The 18,871-nt window shown below is 50.1% G+C and overlaps 1 protein-coding gene and 1 pseudogene across 6 annotated transcripts in view; one reads left to right on the top strand and one right to left on the bottom strand.

Moving 5' to 3' along the window:
• The window catches only part of Ttc7a (tetratricopeptide repeat domain 7A), a 106,386-nt gene that overhangs the window by 60,727 nt on the left and 26,788 nt on the right, over positions 1–18,871 (bottom strand). For all 6 annotated transcript variants that reach the window (XM_075955596.1, XM_075955597.1, XM_075955595.1 and 3 more), the window contains 3 exons: positions 2,939–3,017; positions 2,194–2,351; positions 1,601–1,664 (listed from right to left, as the gene is read on the bottom strand). In XM_075955596.1, coding sequence (XP_075811711.1) covers positions 1,601–1,664; positions 2,194–2,351; positions 2,939–3,017 — 301 coding nt within the window. The remainder of the gene's footprint in view (positions 1–1,600; positions 1,665–2,193; positions 2,352–2,938; positions 3,018–18,871) is intronic.
• Positions 3,899–5,143, top strand: LOC142839550 (TNF receptor-associated factor 3 pseudogene; annotated as a pseudogene).

Genomic DNA, 18,871 nt, shown 5'->3' with positions numbered 1-18,871 from the left:
TCTTAAGGTGCAGGGTCCCAGTCCCAAAGACACCCCCAACCTCCCACACAGGTTCCCTATCTAGTACCTTCCTGAGGCCACACCAACAATGAATTCTTTCCCGGCTAAACAGAAAAAGGATCGGATTTTGCTGGCTTCCCTGCACTACGTGGGAGTGCACTGGAGATAAGGGCTTCAGGCTGTTTCGTTGTTTTATGTATGGTGTTGAACATGTGGTCCAGCACAGTTCAGCTGCTCTGTAAGGAACAGTGTTGAGAATGGTCCAGCTCAGGACATCTCGCTTTCTTAACCTATACTTCTCAGATGCATCGTCTAAGAAACCCGGTTCTCAGCTGGCAGTCCCAGCTCGGCAGCACCGATGGACTCCAGAGTTGAAGAACTTGGATCCAGTTGTGTGGATCCAGCTGTGTGGACATACCTGCTTACCCCTGGCTTCTGTAATCCACATTTTTGAGCTTCCCTTGGTGCAAGAGGTCCATCCTTCATCTCACACCTCTACCGCCAGCGGACCATGCCATGCCCTCCTTCCCTTGGTGCAAGAGGTCCATCCTTCATCTCACACCTCTACCGCCAGCGGACCATGCCATGCCCTCCTTCGAGGAGCCTCCAAAGTACTCTGAAGACACGGCCTAACGCTGTGGTCACCACGGGCATGTACGCATGCACACTATCACATATGCATTGCCCAGGGTATGGGAGATGGGTCCCCATGGCCTTATTTTTCCGTAGTAAGCAAACAGGGATGACAGGGATAGCCCGGACACTGGGATCATCATTCACTACTACTTTACCACCCCTGACCAAAATGTGAACTCCACGAGGTCAGGGGCCTGTCTGCATTCTGCTTATTGCTACATCTCTGGCTTCTAGAATAGGCCCAGGCCCAGGACAGATAATCAAGAGTTGTTGCAAGAACATGAATTCTATCCAAACTTACTTCTGAGTTACCATCATCATATGAGGAGGAAACTGAGGCTCAGAATGTCTGAATGCTTTGTGCCCGACCCTCAGCTAATCAGCAGAGCCCTGGAGCCCCAATTCAGGTCTTGTGCCTCAAAAATGCATACTCCTTCCTTTCCTTGTCTGTTTTTATATCAGTCACAGCACCTAGCTGCTCAGTGCACACTGCTGCCTAGTGATAATCAAGTTTTGTAACCCAGAAAAGAATTTCACATACACTCAGTCTCTACCTACTTGGGACAGACATTGGGTCTCTCATCATAGCCCAGCATAGCTAGCATGGCCAAACCCAAGTGCGCCAGACTTGCAAATGTGTGTGTGTATCTGTGTATGTGTATGTGTGAGTGTGTGTGTGTGTGTGTGAGAGAGAGAGAGACAGAGAGACAGAGAGACAGAGAGAATGAGAGAGAGAGAGACAGAGAGAGAGAGAGACAGAGAGACAGAGAGAATGAGAGAGAGAGAGAGAGAGAGACAGAGACAGAGAGAGAGAGAGAGAGAGAGAGACAGAGGCAGGCAGGGCCAAGAAGCTTGCACCTTCCTGGGAGGCAGAGCTTGACTAGGCCATGGGTAGCCTGCATCTACCTATGCCAACACTCTCCACAAACCCGGTTCCCTGGGGTCAGTGGTGCCTGGGGCTTACCATGGACTCACTGATAAGCAGCAGCAAGAGCGCCTCCTCTATGTTGTCTTTGGGGCAGTAGAGGCTGGAAAACACAACAGCATTCCTGGTTGCAGCCCAGCCCACATCAACAGTACCTCTGCCTCCCCCCTCCCCAAGCAGCCCTTGTGCCCCAAGTCAACATCGACCTGGTAAGTTGACCCTTCTCCTGCATAATTCACAGGCACTGAATACCTAGAACAGCTCTTAACTAGCCCCAGAGTTCTGAACCTGAAAGGCTGCTACCATCCTGCAGAAGAAATGGCCCATTCACCCACAGCCTGAGGTGAGGCATGGGGAGAAGCCGCTGGTGACTACAGACTCCACCTTCAACTGGCACCTCAAAGGGGTGTGTCAGGAAGACAGGCAATCTCTGAACGTGTGGCTTTGGGGAGCCATGAAGCATTCTCCCCCAACCCCATCAGAGACCATCTTTTCTTAGCCTCTAAAATGTCTGTCTGGCATTGGGGCAGGGCTGGGAAAGCAGGGTACCGTGAAGAGACACCAGAAGGTATCAGAACCTGTATTCATGGCAAAGCCAGAGCGGGACACCAGGGCAGGCGGCAGGCACTCACTTGTCTCCTTCATAGAGGTGAGGTTTCCGAAGGGTCTGGGTGATGAAAGAATTCTCCTCCTTGCTCATGAACTCAGGCAGAGGGTGGGACAAGGGGCTCCAGTAACATTCCTCACTCAAGGAATGCAGCAGGACCCCTGCCAGGTGCTTGGCTGCCACCTGGCAAAGAGGGAGAGACTCAGGCTGGGGTAAAACGTCTGCAGCTTGCCTATGCAGCCCTGGTTCCCAACTAGATCTGCCCACTGCATGATGAGCTGCGCCTCTGGGGGCCTCACATTCCATTCCCAAGTCCCTAGGTCCTCGGTCCCTCCGGCACAGTAGCTACCACCTCTCCCACGGATGACATAGCTCTACCCCATCTGATTTTGGAAGAACAAAGGTACAAAGGCCTGAGTTGGGGCACGAGAGGAGAGTCAATGACATCTATTAAGATCATGAAGAAACGAGCCATACCACATATTAGGATAGTTTTGCTCATGCAAGGGATGGCAGTAGATTTCAACTCTATTCTAATGCTAGGAGTCATCTTCAGTGCCCTGATGAAGAAGATGAGATGAACAGGGTGCTTCCCAGGCTTGGTGGGAAAGCATTCTGGGATGGATTAACAATGTCTGCTGAGAGCAGAGGAAGGTGAGCATAGGCATGCATGCGACATCTCTAGGTCAGGGGCCTCTTGCTAGGGCTTGTGTTGTCTCCCACCCTAAGTGGCCTTTGCGTAAGCCAGCCCCAGCCAATAGTCACATTACCACTTTGAAGTTTTGCGTTGCTTTGGTCTCCACAGTCCTCAGAATCTCCCGGAGCTCCCTCATGCCTTTCACGATGTTCCTGGAAGAGGACAGCCAAAGTGGGACCATTGCTCACCGAGCTCCACAGATCCCCTCCTAAGCCAGCACCTGCCGGGTGGTCTGTATGGTGCGGGTATGCTTTGGATACCTTCAGTCAGTGGAATGAAAGCCAGAACTGTGACTCCAGGACACTCCAGACCCAGGGCTGACTGTGCTGCAGCTGACAGCCAGGAAGCCCACTGCTGCCCACCCCCAACTCCTCAGCCCCCAGGGGCTTGGTAGTCTGGGAACTACAATAGGACAGTATTGTGCAGGTCAAGTCCCTTGCCTCCAAGGAAGCTCAGGAAGCTACAAGCTTCCAGGGTTACAAATGCAGGCCTTTCTCTGTAAGCCTGAGAATGCAGACAAAGACACCTGGAGTAAGGTCAATCGGGACTTTCCCTGACCAGCCCAGGTCGCAGAAGAAACCGCCATATAGAAGGCAGGGAACCTCAGCCTCCAGATCCCTCGGTCCTGTGTCAGGGAAGCAATCTCACCTCTGTGGCCTACAGTCTCCCCTAGTGTCTCCAGATTCCCTGTGGGCATGCTCCTTTCTCCAGTGTCCCTACTAGCCCATGGCCATCATTATTCTTTATGTAATATTTCTGCTTCTATCTCCTTGTCACTTACTAGCTATCTCGCTTTAATAAAAAAATACTTGAAATCACAGGTTTGTTGTGCTAGTAGGTTTTTGTTTTTGTGGATTTTTTTTTGCAAAATATAGTAAGTGCCAAAGTATTTTTAAGCACAGAAGTAATTTTTACAAGCTCGTGTGTGTACTACTTAATTCCACTGCACTTATCACTAAAAGTTCTCAGCCTACACGCAAGGAAATGATGACTCAGAACAGAGCTCTTCAGAGTACAGTCAGTTCCTGGACCAATGGCAACACTATCCCAAGAACTTGCTAGAAATGAAAGTTCAGAGATACGGGAGCATGTGGGAAAGGCCTGTAAACACCGAGAGGCCACACGCGATCACAGCAAGAGTCAAGTCCCCATGATCACACTGCAGAAGCCCGAAGACACTGACTGTCCCTGTGTGGTGGTGTCCTGCCCTCCTAAGTGCAGCGTCCAGACTCTTCTGAGAAGCGAATTGAGTGCCCACTTACTTGTCAGAGCGTCTACGCCCCCAGCACCTGTAGTTTTAAGCGCTATGGCTGCGTTTTTTTCAGGGTACAAACCAGCGGATCAAGGCCCAGGAGGCCAGCTCCACAGTGCAGCATATGAAGCTGCTGGAAGCAGTGGAGCAGCTCCCTGGAGAAGAAGCTTTCCTTGCGGCAGAAGGAAAGCGTTGAAAAAAAACAAGAGCATACAAAGTTTGCACAATCAGATATGTAGCTTTGAAACTGAAATTGAGAGACAAAAGGAGATGCTTCGAAACAATGAATCCAAAATCCTTCATTTGCAGCAAGGAAAAGACAGCCAAGCAGAGAATCTGAGAGAACTCAAGGAGATCCGCCCCTTCCGGCAGAAGTGGGAGGAAGCAGACAGAGTGAAGAGCAGTGTGGAGACCCCCAGAACCGTGTGACTGAGCTGGAAAGTGGGCACAAGAGTGCAGGGTAGGCGGCTCGCAACACAGGCTTACAGGGATCTCAGCTGAGCCGGCAGGAACAGATGCTGATATGGACCTGCGGTTCCAGGTCCTCGAGACCACCAGCTACAACGGTGTGCTGATCTGGAAGATCCATGACTACAAGTGCCGGAAGCAGGAGGCTGTCACGGGGAAGACCCCGTCCTTCTACAGCCAGCCTTTCTACACAGGCTATTTTGGCTGTAAGATGTGTGCCAGGGTCTACCTGAACGGGGACGGAATAGGGAAAGGGACACGTTTGTCTCTGCTCTTTGTCATTATGCGTAGAGAATATGATGCTTTGTCGGCACGGCCATTCAAGCAGAAAGTGACATTCCTGCTGATGGACCAGGGGTCCTCCCGATGTCATCTGGGAGATGCATTCAAGCCTGATCCCAAGAGCAGCAGCTTCAAGAAACCCACTGGAGAGATGACTATTGCCTCTGGCTGACCACTCTTTGTCGTCCAAACTGTTCTAGAGAATGGGACGTATATTAAAATGATAAAATTCTTATTAAAGTCATACTGGATACTTGGGATCTGCCTGACCCCTGACAAGTAACTGGGGAGGTGGATTCAGCAGGAGGTAACTCTGAGGTCCTCGCCCTCAGAAAGGACCGTGTGGAACAGGGTAAGCACCCGGAGGAGGAGGATGCGTGGCTGGCAGGAGAAGCCACACGTGAAAACAGACCCCAATGGATTTCCTAATAGACTAGCCATACTCACTCTGAAGAATTATTTATCCTTCAAGAGATAAATATTGCTGTCAGAGAAGGTTGTCATTTTTAAAGATCTAGTTAATTAAGGTGGAAACATATATGCTAAAAAGAAACATGGTTCTTCTTCCTTAACTTGAACACCAGAAAAGAAAACACACGTGGAGGTAGCAGGACGTGTCAGCATGTTAATTTAAAAGGAGAACTTTTGAAATAATAATACAATTCTGATATATTCTTCAAAATAAAAAAAATGAAAGTTCAGAGTTTGGAGAGAGGGCTCAGTGGTAAGAACATTTGCTCTTGCAGAGGACCCAGGTTTGGTTCCCAGCACCCACAGGTGACTCACAACCATCCATAACTCCAGTTCCAAGGTATCTGAATCGCCTCTTATGACCTCCATAGGTTAACAGAGTAGATATACATGCAGGCAAAACACTCATAACATAAAAATAAATGAATCTAAAGAAATTAGGAAGAAATAAAGGAAGGAAGGAAGGAAGGAAGGAAGGAAGGAAGGAAGGAAGGCAAGTCCTATGCCATTACACCCCACCCTACCCCACAAGGAAACTCAGGAACCATTGCCAAAGAGAAGACAGAAAGATAGTAGGAGCCAGAGGTCAGGGAGGACCAGGACGAAGCAGTATTTTCTAGATATGACAGGACCTCACACTCATGATATCACAGTGGCAGTGGTTGCCGGCAGATCAAACCAGTCAACATTCTATTGTGGATGGGGAGGAGCCCATGAGCCCCACTTCTGAGGACTTACTGACAGCTGGTGATTCTGGAGAAGGGAGAGTCAGTTTTCTTTAAGGGTGTGGCTCCTGGTTTGGCCCACACCCAGGAGTATACATTCAATACAAATTGGACTCGGTGGATTGTAAAAGAAAGAAAAGGACATGGGGGGGGCAAGTTAGGGAGAAGGGTACCTAGGAGGAATTAGGGGGAGGAGAAGGTGAATAAGATCAAAATATATTGTATACAATCTATAATGGGAGACTCAGGTGGGAATCTGACTTTGGTCAAACCAGAGAAGTCAGGTTTCAGAAGGGCATGGAAATGCCACACTCCTGGGAATATGGGGTGGCCTCTGTATGTCTTCCTGGCTCTAGGAGTACTCGTTTCTCTATAGAGCTTTTGGGAAAGTGCTAAGTATGCCCAAATAGTCCAACACATGCAGTGGAGGGCCGTTATGAATACTTCTCTTTTCTGCTAGCTGGCATTCTGAAGGCTATGCTCCTGACATTGTAACTCTCTCTCTCTTCTGCTAGGGGGCATTCTGAAGGCTATGCTCCTGACATTGTAACTTTCTCTCTCTTCTGCTAGGGGGCATTCTGAAGGCTATGCTCCTGACATTGTAACTTTCTCTCTTCTGCTAGGGGGCATTCTGAAGGCTATGCTCCTGACATTGTACCTTTCTCTCTTCTGCTAGCTGGCATTCTGAAGGCTATGCTCCTGACATTGTACCTTTCTCTCTCTTCTGCTAGGGGGCATTCTGAAGGCTATGCTCCTGACATTGTAACTTTCTCTCTCTTCTGCTAGGGGGCATTCTGAAGGCTATGCTCCTGACATTGTACCTTTCTCTCTCTTCTGCTAGGGGGCATTCTGAAGGCTATGCTCCTGACATTGTAACTTTCTCTCTCTTCTGCTAGGGGGCATTCTGAAGGCTATGCTCCTGACATTGTACCTTTCTCTCTCTTCTGCTAGGGGGCATTCTGAAGGCTATGCTCCTGACATTGTAACTTTCTCTCTCTTCTGCTAGGGGGCATTCTGAAGGCTATGCTCCTGACATTTGTAACTTTCTCTCTCTTCTGCTAGGGGGCATTCTGAAGGCTATGCTCCTGACATTGTAACTTTCTCTCTCTTCTGCTAGCTGGCATTCTGAAGGCTATGCTCCTGACATTGTACCTTTCTCTCTTCTGCTAGGAGGCATTCTGAAGGCTATGCTCCTGACATTGTAACTTTCTCTCTTCTGCTAGCTGGCATTCTGAAGGCTATGCTCCTGACATTGTACCTTTCTCTCTTCTGCTAGGAGGCATTCTGAAGGCTATGCTCCTGACATTGTAACTTTCTCTCTCTTCTGCTAGGGGGCATTCTGAAGGCTATGCTCCTGACATTGTACCTTTCTCTCTTCTGCTAGGGGGCATTCTGAAGGCTATGCTCCTGACATTGTAACTTTCTCTCTCTTCTGCTAGGGGGCATTCTGAAGGCTATGCTCCTGACATTGTACCTTTCTCTCTTCTGCTAGCTGGCATTCTGAAGGCTATGCTCCTGACATTGTAACTTTCTCTCTTCTGCTAGCTGGCATTCTGAAGGCTATGCTCCTGACATTGTAACTTTCTCTCTCTTCTGCTAGGGGGCATTCTGAAGGCTATGCTCCTGACATTGTAACTTTCTCTCTTCTGCTAGGGGGCATTCTGAAGGCTATGCTCCTGACATTGTACCTTTCTCTCTTCTGCTAGCTGGCATTCTGAAGGCTATGCTCCTGACATTGTAACTTTCTCTCTTCTGCTAGGAGGCATTCTGAAGGCTATGCTCCTGACATTGTAACTTTCTTTACTCGGATGCTCAAGAGCAACAATAACCATTAGTAGAAAGCAGAAGTGCTTCAGGGACAGGGCATAGTTTCACAGTCGTCTCCCATCAGCCCCCAGCAAGAACAGTTTCCCCAGGAGCCAGACCACGCCCATCACAAAAGGAGGATGAAGACAGATGGGGGCTCCCAGGAAGAGGAGATAACCATCCTGACTGTAGAGTCCACAGGCTCAGGCAGGCTGGTCCCCGGGACCCAGAGGAGGCAGGCCACTCCTGGGGCCAGTGGGTGATTTTCCACTCTATGGGCAGCCTGCCAGCCTCTTCTCCGGCAGTCTGGCCCAGACTATGACTGGGAGGCTGGAGCCAAGAGAGCCTGATGCCTCTTCTTCCTCTGCCACAGGAGGGACTGCCACCTCGGTCACTGCCAAAGTCTTCACATTCCTAGAGCAGCAGAGACGTCGCTCCTGGATGCTGCGGAGGGGACACCGATGTGCCGCACTGACCACTCCGGCACACATTTAAGGAACTAGTACCGCATTCTAATGCAATCTTATATTCCAAAGCTTTTTGTTTGTTTGTTTTTTAAATAATTTTCAGATCTATAAGGGATCTGGGCACATGAACAGGCTCCCGGGAATTCTTTCGCAGAGTAAATCATCATCCTTAGGTGTGTTTTGAGTCAATCTCAATTTTTATTGACTGTCTTTAAAGAAACAATCCACACAAGAGGTTCCAGTGGCCACGGCCACACAGGGAGAGTTGGAATCCTAGCCTAGGTTGCCTGGCTCTGCTGTGAGTGCCGAGAATGGCCCCTACCTCAGCTTGCCCCTCCAAGAAAGGCCTAGGTGGAGGTTCTCAAATGGCCCAGATGGCCACAGCCTGAGCCATCCTAGCCCAACCTGCAGCTGCCCGCGCCAGGTGGAGCTGGGGCTTTCCCCAGCTCTCTCTGGTTGCCCCGTGAGGAACCAGCTTGAAAGATCTCTTTGTTCTGATCTTTCCCGCTGACCTTTCTGAGCCAAGCTGCTCACTTTTAACAATATCCAAACAGAGTCTCAAACAAACCTTGGCCAGAGACAGGCTGCACAGGGAGGAGCCAGGAAGCCATTTGTTCTACCTAAAGTCAAGTCCAATTGGCCGAGCGGCGGGGTGGAGGGCTCCAGGTGGAGGTGGACCCTGCAGCCAGGAAGCCCCGCAGCCCCCGCAGCCACACCGAGGAAGCCCCGCAGCCCCCGCAGCCACACTGGCGCACGTTCCCAGAGCCTGTGACTGCGTTCAGTCTTCACAATTCTTCACAAGACTGCATCACGCCAGTCTAAGCAGAACACGTAATGTACGCAATGCCCTTACGAGATGACCACTGGGACAGGTGGAGCTGGCGCACGCCTTTCATCCCAGCACTCAGGAGGCAGAGGCAGATGGATCTTTTGAGTTCGAGGCCAGCCTGGTCTACAGAGCGAGTTCCAGGACAGCCAGGACTACACAGAGAAACCCTGTCTCAAATTATTATTTAAAAAGAGAAATGAGGGCTGGAGAGATGGCTCAGTGGTTAAGAGCACTGCATGCTCTTCCAAAGGTCCTGAGTTCAATTCCCGGCAACCACATGGTGGCTCACAACCATCTGTAATGAGGTCTGGTGCCCTCTTCTGGCCTGCAGACATACACACAGACAGAATATTGAATACATAACAAATAAATAAATAAATATTAAAAAAAAAAAAGAGAAATGACCGTTGCGGGATAGGCTGTAACTCAGAGCACTTGCCAAGCGTAAAGGTAATCCATCCCAATACCATCAAATATAACTAATATAAATAAAATATTCCACTCTAACCCTCTCTGATGGGAAACTAAGGCCTGAAAGGTACTTGTCTTTCTGGGCATTACCTGCGCAAGGCCATAGGCTGACACAGCACTTTCAGCTCCGAGACCCCGCGACCACCTCTACCCTCCCACTTTCCTCTCCTGGCCATCTGAGCTCCAGAACTCCTGGGACTCAGGTCACTGTGTCACCACAAAGTGCCTTCTGCATGCTAAGTACGTGGTCAGCGACCCCGTTTGCAACTGGCAGCCAGTGAGTCACTGTGGCATAGATGAGGAGAGGCTGAGCGAGTGCACAGCTCACCCGTGGCCTTGCATACAGGCATCTGTGGGCTGCTAACACAACCGCTCCTGACTTTGTAGAAACTCATCGCAAGGGTTTTGTACACAGTAGGTGCTTAAGTACAAGGGCGTTGATTTGAAATAAAATGATAAATTAGATAGAACTGACTGAGAGGAGAGTGGTGCCCACAGTCCTAATGGAAGTCCCCATCTGAGGGCTGGCACTGTACACGAGAGATTTCTAGTCAAGAACCCAGAGGAGCATTGCAAAATGGTAGACCCCAGTCAGGGAGGACAAGGCCAGGTAAAGTTCAGCAGTTACACAAGCTGTTCATTTTCACCACAGACCCAAACCATCTGCCGCAAAGTCAAAATTTCTACCTTCAGAGTCAGGCCGAGCATGGAAAACAGGGATGTTGGATGGGGAGTTCACCCAGGCAGTGAGTTTTCTTCTCGTGTGAGTGGGCACAAGGACGAATAAGAGCTGTGCCTGCAGAGAAGCCTGCCCCCCAGAGCAAAGCACAACACAGAATACTGGGGTGTTGAACCTTTTAGACCCCTGAACTCCACTGATAACAGCGCTGCCCCCTTCTGCCAGGCCCTGCAGATACACGCACGCATGTGGCTGCCAAGAACCAGACAGCATTGCCATCAGCAATCTAAAGTGACACTTTGCTCTCAGATCAGCCCCTGGCAGACAAAGTAGGGCAATTTGGGGGGAAGGGATTGACTGATTGACTACAGGACTTTAAAGGAGCCACCTAGCCAGGAGTGGGCGGGAGGTGGCTCCCTTGGAACACACTCCTTTCTCTCTTGGTTGGAATGCAGTGTAAAGTAGATGTTGCTTTAGTAATCACAACAATGTACTATAAAGAATAAGTAAAAAGCACACAGCCCACTTGGCTCAAACTCACCCCAACCCTGAGCAGAGAATGGGCTCTGCCAGCTCTAGGGAGAAGGATGGGAACACCAAACCAAAGAGAAACAGCCCTTTGCCCACGCTGCATGCAGGAGCAGAGTCGGCTCCAGCTCCCGTTCTTGGCAGGTGCCTGGGACCCTCAGAACCACTGTGGTCGGAGCACTGATGGGGGCACCAGCTCTCTTGGTTCACATTGCGTTACCTCTCCCTTGCCTCACTCCTGAAGCTGCTTCTCGGAGACCCAAGCTCCTTCCAGAGCCTCCATAGGCAGAATTCCGGGTCCAGCATTCATTCTCCTGGAGGCCCAGCTGCCACAGAACTGCTTGGGGCCAGGATCCAACTGGAATCCACGCCTGCCCTCTAGTGGCTGAGTTGGGGAAGTGACGGCGCCCAGGCTTCCTGGCCCCTATCCTGTTCACAGGGCCTTTTTACATTAACTTAGGTAGGAACAATATCACCACAGCACAAAGGTCAGGAGTCACCAGGAGGAATTAGCTGCTAAATAAACAGGGCAAGGCCTCTGGAAAAAGGGAATGTCACTCAGGCCCATGAGTAACCGGGCACCAGTCTCAGACTTAGCCAGCATGAAAGAGGCCTAGGTTTCTGGAAGCTCAAAATAAGAGGGAAACTGGAGATCCAGTGAATGTCACCCACTGTGTGAGTGGACAAGACCAGTCTCAGGAACAATATCAAATCTTTGGCTTGGCAGGGGTAGCTTTTGCTGAGGTAGGTGTTTTGTGGGGACCAGGAGGCACTGCTCAGTCTGGCCCCACCCCTTTCTCAGCAGAGGCCCCTCTTCCAGGACTGAGCCACTCCTGCAGGCCACCCCATCCCAGGCAGCAGCCCACCTCCTGCCCTCTTGGGCCCTGCCTGGACCTGTCCACAGGTCCATCCACAGCTGCTGGGGCGCATTTGTCTACACTGTGAAGATGCATCTTTGCCAAGGCCACTTCTGATTCCTTTAGTAAGGAATTGAATGGCCAATAGCGAGGTAGGAAGAGGTTGGTTAGGCGGGACTTCTGGGGACAGAGAGGACACTGGGAAGAAGAAAGGCAGAGTCGCCAGCCAGACACAGGAAGGATACAGGACGTGCAAGAGGGAAGAGAGATAATGCCACATGGTAGAACACAGATTAATATAATGTGGGTTAATTTATGCTATGAGAGCTAGTTGAGACAAGCTTTTATAATTAGTAATAAGTCTCCATGTTTATTCTTTGGGAGCTGGCGGGACACAGGAAGGCTCCTTACATACCGCGGATACAGGGCTCTTTGGGAATGAGCTGCCTGGGCTGGTCTCGGGGCTGTCTAGGCCCTTACAAGTGTTCTCCCCCTGATCTGGACCCCTCCTGCACACCGGCAAGGATGGCTCTTACCTTCCAGACCCCACAAACTCAGATGTGCAGGGCTGTGATTTAACCAGCTGCAAATGCAATTCAGCCAGCCCTCCACCCTAGAACCTTCTGAACTCCCTCCTACCCCAGCATTCACCATTGCCTGGGAACGTATTTTTGGTTGTCATTCCTGGTGGAGATGCTTCTGGCATCTAAAGGGTAAAAGGCCAGAGATAGAGATGCTGATAAAACCTACCGTGGCCCAGACTGTCCCCCAAATTAACACAAAAAAACTGAGGCAGAAAAATTATGGGTTAGGAGACTAATATATTTAAGAACAAAATTAGAACCGGTGTTTCCCCAACCTTTGTACTTTAGCCAAAGGACAATGACAACATGTAATTACAAAGGTCACTGATGCAGACCTACTGTGGGCAGGCTATGCTGGGCTGGGATTAGGTAGTGAGCAAAGCCATAGGTGGAGGGGTCGTATGGACGCCCCTGATGTGCCTGTTTCCAAGGCTTGGCCACCAGACAAGTTTCTTCCCTCTTCGTTTGGAAGATGGTGACTGTATCTGTTCTTCCCTCAGAGGCCTACACAGAAGGGCGACCCCCTTCTGCCTTTCATGCGGTGAGCAAACATAAGCTAGTAGTAGGAGAAAGGGTTCCGAGGAATAACCTGTCACCAGGTGAGCCCAGAGCACTGCGACCCTGCTTTAAATCTGTCTGTAAATTCGGGGGCCGTGTCTGGCCTGCGTGAGGCACAGGGAACCGACAGGGGACGGAGTAACTGCCATGTGTCCTGGGGACTTCTGCCCACACTCGGAGACTTTAAACATTTGGGCTGTTTGCTTGGCAAGAAGTGATGATTAATTTCCATTCCGCTTGATGTGCTGTGGCCAGGGTGGAGCCAGTGTCTCGGCTTCTGGGGCTGAAATGTGCCCTTGGGGGAGTGATGAAGAGATGGGAGCCAAGTCAGCCTGAACAGAAAAACATCTGAACTGACTTGCCCTTTTCCTGAGATCGTAGGCAAGTTAATGCCTCTACCTGCTGGAGGACCTCACATGCCCAGGCTCTCACTCACGATCTTCCTGCCTGAGTGTGCAGCCTGCAGGAGGGAGCAACAGGCAGCTTGGGTGCGGTGGAGGAGGGAGGACCCGCAGTCAGAGCCATCCTCTGATCACGTGACAGAGGGCAGAAGGAACCAAGTGAGTGTACTGAAGATCCGCTCATGGCCCTGATTACCAGATCAGGGTGCAATCCTCCACACAGTATCCAGAGGGCAGAATGCCTTCCTGCACCCCAAACCTTGGAAAGGGACTGGGGCTGAAGGACAGGCAGACCTGTCCTACAGTCTTGGTGGGTGGGGTTGAGCCAGTGACTCAGGAGTGAAGTAGGACTGTGTGACCTTCTTCAGAAGACACGTGGTCCAGTCTGGCACCCACCAGACGCTCGAAAAACCAAATACTCTCTCTTTCCCTCCTGGCTCTCCTTGACACTTTGACCTCTCTACGCCTGCAGAAGATGGGGGTGGGGTGGATAGAGAGAGGGCGTCAAGGTGTGTGTGGGGAGGGCGTAAACAGCAGTGTCTCCCACAGATAAAGCCTGTTCCTTCCCTCTCACTGAGCCCTCACAGTCCCTGGACGGCAGAGGACGAAGAGAAGAGGGAGTAGAGACAGAGTAAAGGAAACCTCAGTGGATTCCCAGTCCACTCACTCGTGACTTTCTCTAACGCCCACTGACTTTTCACAGCAGGTGCCCAGCATCAGCCAAGCGTGCACAGGCTCTGGGAAACCACCGCTAAGCTGCAGGCTTTGGAGGGCTGGGCAAGGTCACAGTCAGAGGACTTCTGCTAGGAGCAGCGCTGGGCTGTGGCTGCAGCTGGGTTGGTAAGAGTACTCACTCGGCATGCGTAAACCGTAGGTTCAATCCCAGCATCACAGAAACTGGCTGTGTGGCACACACCTATTAAGACCGACACTCAGGATGCAGAGATGGAAAGATTGGAAGTTCAAGATCAGTCTCGGCTGCATAGAGTTCAAAAGGAAGGCAGGCTCCAAATGTCAATCAGACAGATCCATGTGTCAGTCAGAGAGATCCATGAGCTGATAGCTCCAGCCAAGACAAAGTTACTTTTATTCTCTGCCTCTGTTTCCCATGAGAAGTAGAGATACTAACTACGATCTCAGAGAGCTGTTGGAAGGACTTAACTATACAAACAAAGTATTTAACTAGTATCTGACTAGTTAATCGCAACACTAAGGAAGCAGAGGCAGGTGGATCTCTGAGTTCGAAGCCAGCCTGGTCTACAGAGTGAGTTCCAGGATAACCAGGGCTATACAAAGAAACCCTGTCTTGAAAAACAACAACAAAAACTTGTCTCGTGGAAATTCAGCATGTAGTTTAAGTAGCACAAATTATTAGAAGGATTATTTACTAAATGAATGGTTGGAAAGAGAATATTGAAATTAGACCTGTCCCTGTCCTACAAGTTTTATTCCACAAGACCTCCATATATAAGAACATCCTCTTTCACTGTGTCCTGAGGCTCCCGGAGACTCCTAAGCTCTACTTAGGGGTCAATAAATTGTCTACAAATATAGACGGTAAATATAAGCCAGGCGTAGTGGCACATGCCTTTAATCCCAGCACTCAGGAGGCAGAGGCTACATCTCTGTGAGTTCGAGGCCAGCCTGGTCTACAGAGGGAGTTCCAGGGCAGTCAGGACTGTACAATGAGACTCTGTCTTGAAACACCACTACTACCACCACCTCTACCCCTCAAAATGATAAACACAGGGTGTGTGCAGAGAGACGATTCACAAATGAATGAATGAGTGTGGCTGTTCTGATGACAGCTTTATTTACAGAAACGGGCAATGCCCTTCTGCTGTGCAGGCTCACACGGGGCTTCATAAAGGGCTGACAGCCTTAAAACAAATGACTCTGACCTTTCCCGCAAAGCTCCAAGGCAGGGGTCTTAAGGTGTCATCATCTTTTCTCACCCTTGAGGACTTCTACCTAGCAACTAGAGATGCTCCTGAGTGGAGGGGTGTCAGAAGGCCTCTCAGACACAGCAAGGCCAGGAAAATGGCAGACCCAAGCCACGGTCTCTAGGCAGTGAAAACAGGAACCAGATTGTGTCTCTGAAACCGATGACTGTCAACTCAAAAAGCACCAAAACATAAAAACAGATGTGGCGGTGGGTGGGGACAGCTGGGCTCCTCAGTGCCTCTGTGTACTCTGGGTCCCCCCTCCATAGCCACAGGTGGTCTAGGAAGTCCAGGGCTGTGGGCAGCCCCACCCTGAGTAGTAACCGTCTGGGCATTTAACCACATCTGTGTTTAAATGGGGACACCATACTGCCTGGCCTTGTACTCATGAGACTAAAATAAGAAAAATTAAAAGTGTCAAATTTATACCTAGGCTAGCAGCTTATTCAACCATGAACTGAATGAAAAAAAAATACTAAAACCAGCTGACAATGTTCCTGGTTTTGATGGTCCAAGAAGTCGTGACACCAGCAGTCTGGGTTTGTAGGTTTAATACCCACAATGCTATGAGGCAGGCATGGTCCTCCTTGCTATTTCACAAGCAAGGAAAACAGGTTTGGAGAAGGGACACATTCATGGCCTCACAAGCACTGGCTGCAGCAAGGGCGGTCAATTTTTATGAAGGCCATTACACAGCCATGATTGGTCAAGGCTGGTGATCAGCTTATACGGAGGCCACTACACAGCCATGATTGGTCAACGCTGGTGGTCAGCTCAACCCCTGCCCTGGATAATCACCAGGGATATCTTGAGGTCTGCTGGGTGTGTTTTCTAACAAACACACATGAGTGGAATAATGCTCCAGTACACTGTGAAGATGTGTTGTTCTCACTGTTAATGAAAAGCTGATCGGCCAATGGCTAAGCAGGATTTGGGGGACAGAGAGAATGTTAGGAAAAAGAAAGGACAGAGTCAGGGAGTCACGAGAGTTGTGAGCCAGACCAGGAAGAGGCAACATGGGACGTTCATAGATGAGGTAAACAAGCCTCAGGGCAGCACACAGATGATAGGAATGGGTTCATTTAAGTTGTAAGAGCAGGCTGGAGACAAGCCTAAGCTCTCAGTCGAGCATTATAATTAATAATGAGTTTCTGTGTGGTTATTTAGGGAGCAGCTGGTGGGATAGAAAAGTCCACCTACATATACCTACATATCGATTTATCTCCCCCCTTCTAAAACCAACAAGATGCTAACGTACATGCTGCTGGGGATGTGAGCCTCTCGTGTTCCTGGCCCCCTTTCACTCCCAGGAAGTTGCCTACAGTGGGAGTGGAGGGGAATATGGCTGAGCTTACTGCTCCTGAAGTCAACCCAGGGCTAGGTGGGCACAGACACACAACGACCCATGGCCTGCGGCTAGGAACAGCAGGCTTTCGCTAGGCCCTAGATAGAGACTCAGAAACTAGGAATGGCCAATCTTTAGGAAAGGGTTCTGGCCACATCAGCTTAGGAAACAATGAGTTGAAAGACATAGACTTTTGAGACAGAGACTAAACCTCTCAGAAGAGGCAAAGGCTGTAAAGTTCTCTAGACCTCATTTGATCTCGAGCCCTTGTTTGTAGGTATCACTTTGTGTATGGGTGCTCCAAGTGCCCTGGGCCTCCAGCACAGCAGGGGGCCAGTGTTCCTAACAAGGGTGTTCCCGCTCAACCAAATGTCCCTGCACAGAGCTGCGCTTTCCGGAGAGGGATGACTCTGAACTCCGTCCTCAGTGCCTGGAACAAAAGTGGAGTTCTTCCCCAGATTTTGGAGCTTGGCTCTGTGAAGCCGCTCCTAGGAGGTAGAAGAAGCTGAGATGCATATAGGTAAGCATGTGGCCTGGGCCTTGGGGAGACCTATGCCCCCGACGCTTGGTGATAGGGATACCGCAAGAATTCCTGAACAGAATATAGGGTACCGAGGTAGAAACAGTTTACCTCTGTACATTCCTCATGTCTGGCAGGGTACCAGGGTTTGAAGTATAGTCCTAAGGGCGCTATCCTTGGGAGAGAATCCACACTCTGCTGCCAGAGTCTGTGTGACCACGGGCAAGTCCCCAAACTCTCCAAACCTATTTTCCTTGCTTGTGAAATAGCGAGAAGGACCATGCCTGCCTCAAGGCATTGTGGGTATCAACCGTAAGTGAGCACCTATCAGGATGCTGGTGTCACAACAGAACATCCCAAAGCACCAGGTCTAGGGAGTTTTCAGGAAGCAGGACATACGGGGGGGGCGGTGATTCGTTGAGATGGCATGGAGCCTCCGGGCCCTGCTACTGCATCTCCTCCTCTGGATCACTGTGTGAGAAGCAGGTAATCTAGGAAATGAACCATTCCTACGTCTGTGGACTGATCTAGCAAATCACTGAACCTGAAAACAGGTCATAGAAGCTGTAGTTTGCAGCTAAGTGAGACAAAAGTTTTGGGTGGCCTGGCACCTGCTTTGTGAGTAGATTGATAGATAGTCTTACGGCTCTGAGCCTATTGGTTAATGTCAAGATTGAACTAAATTGTAAGGGACACCCCCTTACAGAGCTCGCCCAGAGTGGGGGAAACCCCACCTTTTATCATAGATGTAGTCTGTGTAGAGCACGAGAGTAGAGAAAAAGTGGTGCTTGGTTTTCTAACTAAACAGATGCCGTGTGCAGGAACTGATCTGCTCAAACGCACATTAAATAATAAGAACAAAGCGACACTTTCTAGAATGTGTCATACCAAAAATGACACAAGGACTTTAGAGTCCCTGTGAGAAGGAAGTCATGTGACCATGATCTGACCCTTGGCCACCTTGAAAGAGAGGTAATATCTTTGTAATATCTACTGGCTGGCTGTGAGAATGAGGGAGAGGAGGGGAGACACAAGACATGCCTTCTCTTCCCTGGAAACAGGCTGCACGCAGTACACAAGTCCCGTCGGTGACATCATCCAGCCCCAATCCACAGTGTCCAGAGGAGACTGTAATGATGCCAAGAAGCTGAGCAAGCCCCAAATCTCTGCTGCAGGGGCAGCCAGGAACCCCTACCTCCACCTGCACGGAAGCCTGCAGGCTCATCTCTGAGTCATGCTTGTCTGTAGGGTGCCCTCCTGATTCTACAGCTCCCTTAAAAGGATCACCCACCACACACCAGAAGCCACCACTCTCAGCCTGGCACAGAACACCAGCCACCCCCTCATTATTCACAGAAACAGATGACGAAGACTAACATTTTGGGCCACAAGGCAATGCACAGGAATACAAGCTTCCTGCTCCCTCTTTGAGGATGGCTCCTCAAAAGAATGTTTTCACCCTCCCCGCCCTTCACGCCTTTATGATCCATTGAAAACTTAAGTGAGCAAGAACCAGGCTAAGAAAAATGAAATGACTTTGCCTATAACTTCACAGTGACCACCACCCTGTGGGTGCTGGCTGGTGAGCCCCTGCCCCCAGCACCAGCTTCCAGGTTTGGGGCTCGCATTGGTTCCTTTGAAGAGAACCACTTCTGGTTCTCCACAAATGTCTGTCTGGGCTCCTCCTGTTCATGCCCAGGTTTTACTGCTTCAATTGTTCCTACGACATGGCATGGCCTTCTGAACACTCCATCCAACATGAGCATGACCCAAGCAAGTTAGCTCTAAGTAATTCTCTAGAAGAGTGAACATACATGCAC

Source organism: Microtus pennsylvanicus, chromosome 21 (assembly GCF_037038515.1).
Source record: "Microtus pennsylvanicus isolate mMicPen1 chromosome 21, mMicPen1.hap1, whole genome shotgun sequence".
Lineage (NCBI taxonomy): Eukaryota > Metazoa > Chordata > Mammalia > Rodentia > Cricetidae > Microtus > Microtus pennsylvanicus.
Note: the sequence above shows the minus strand (reverse complement) of the source record. Positions and strands in the feature narration are given on the sequence as shown.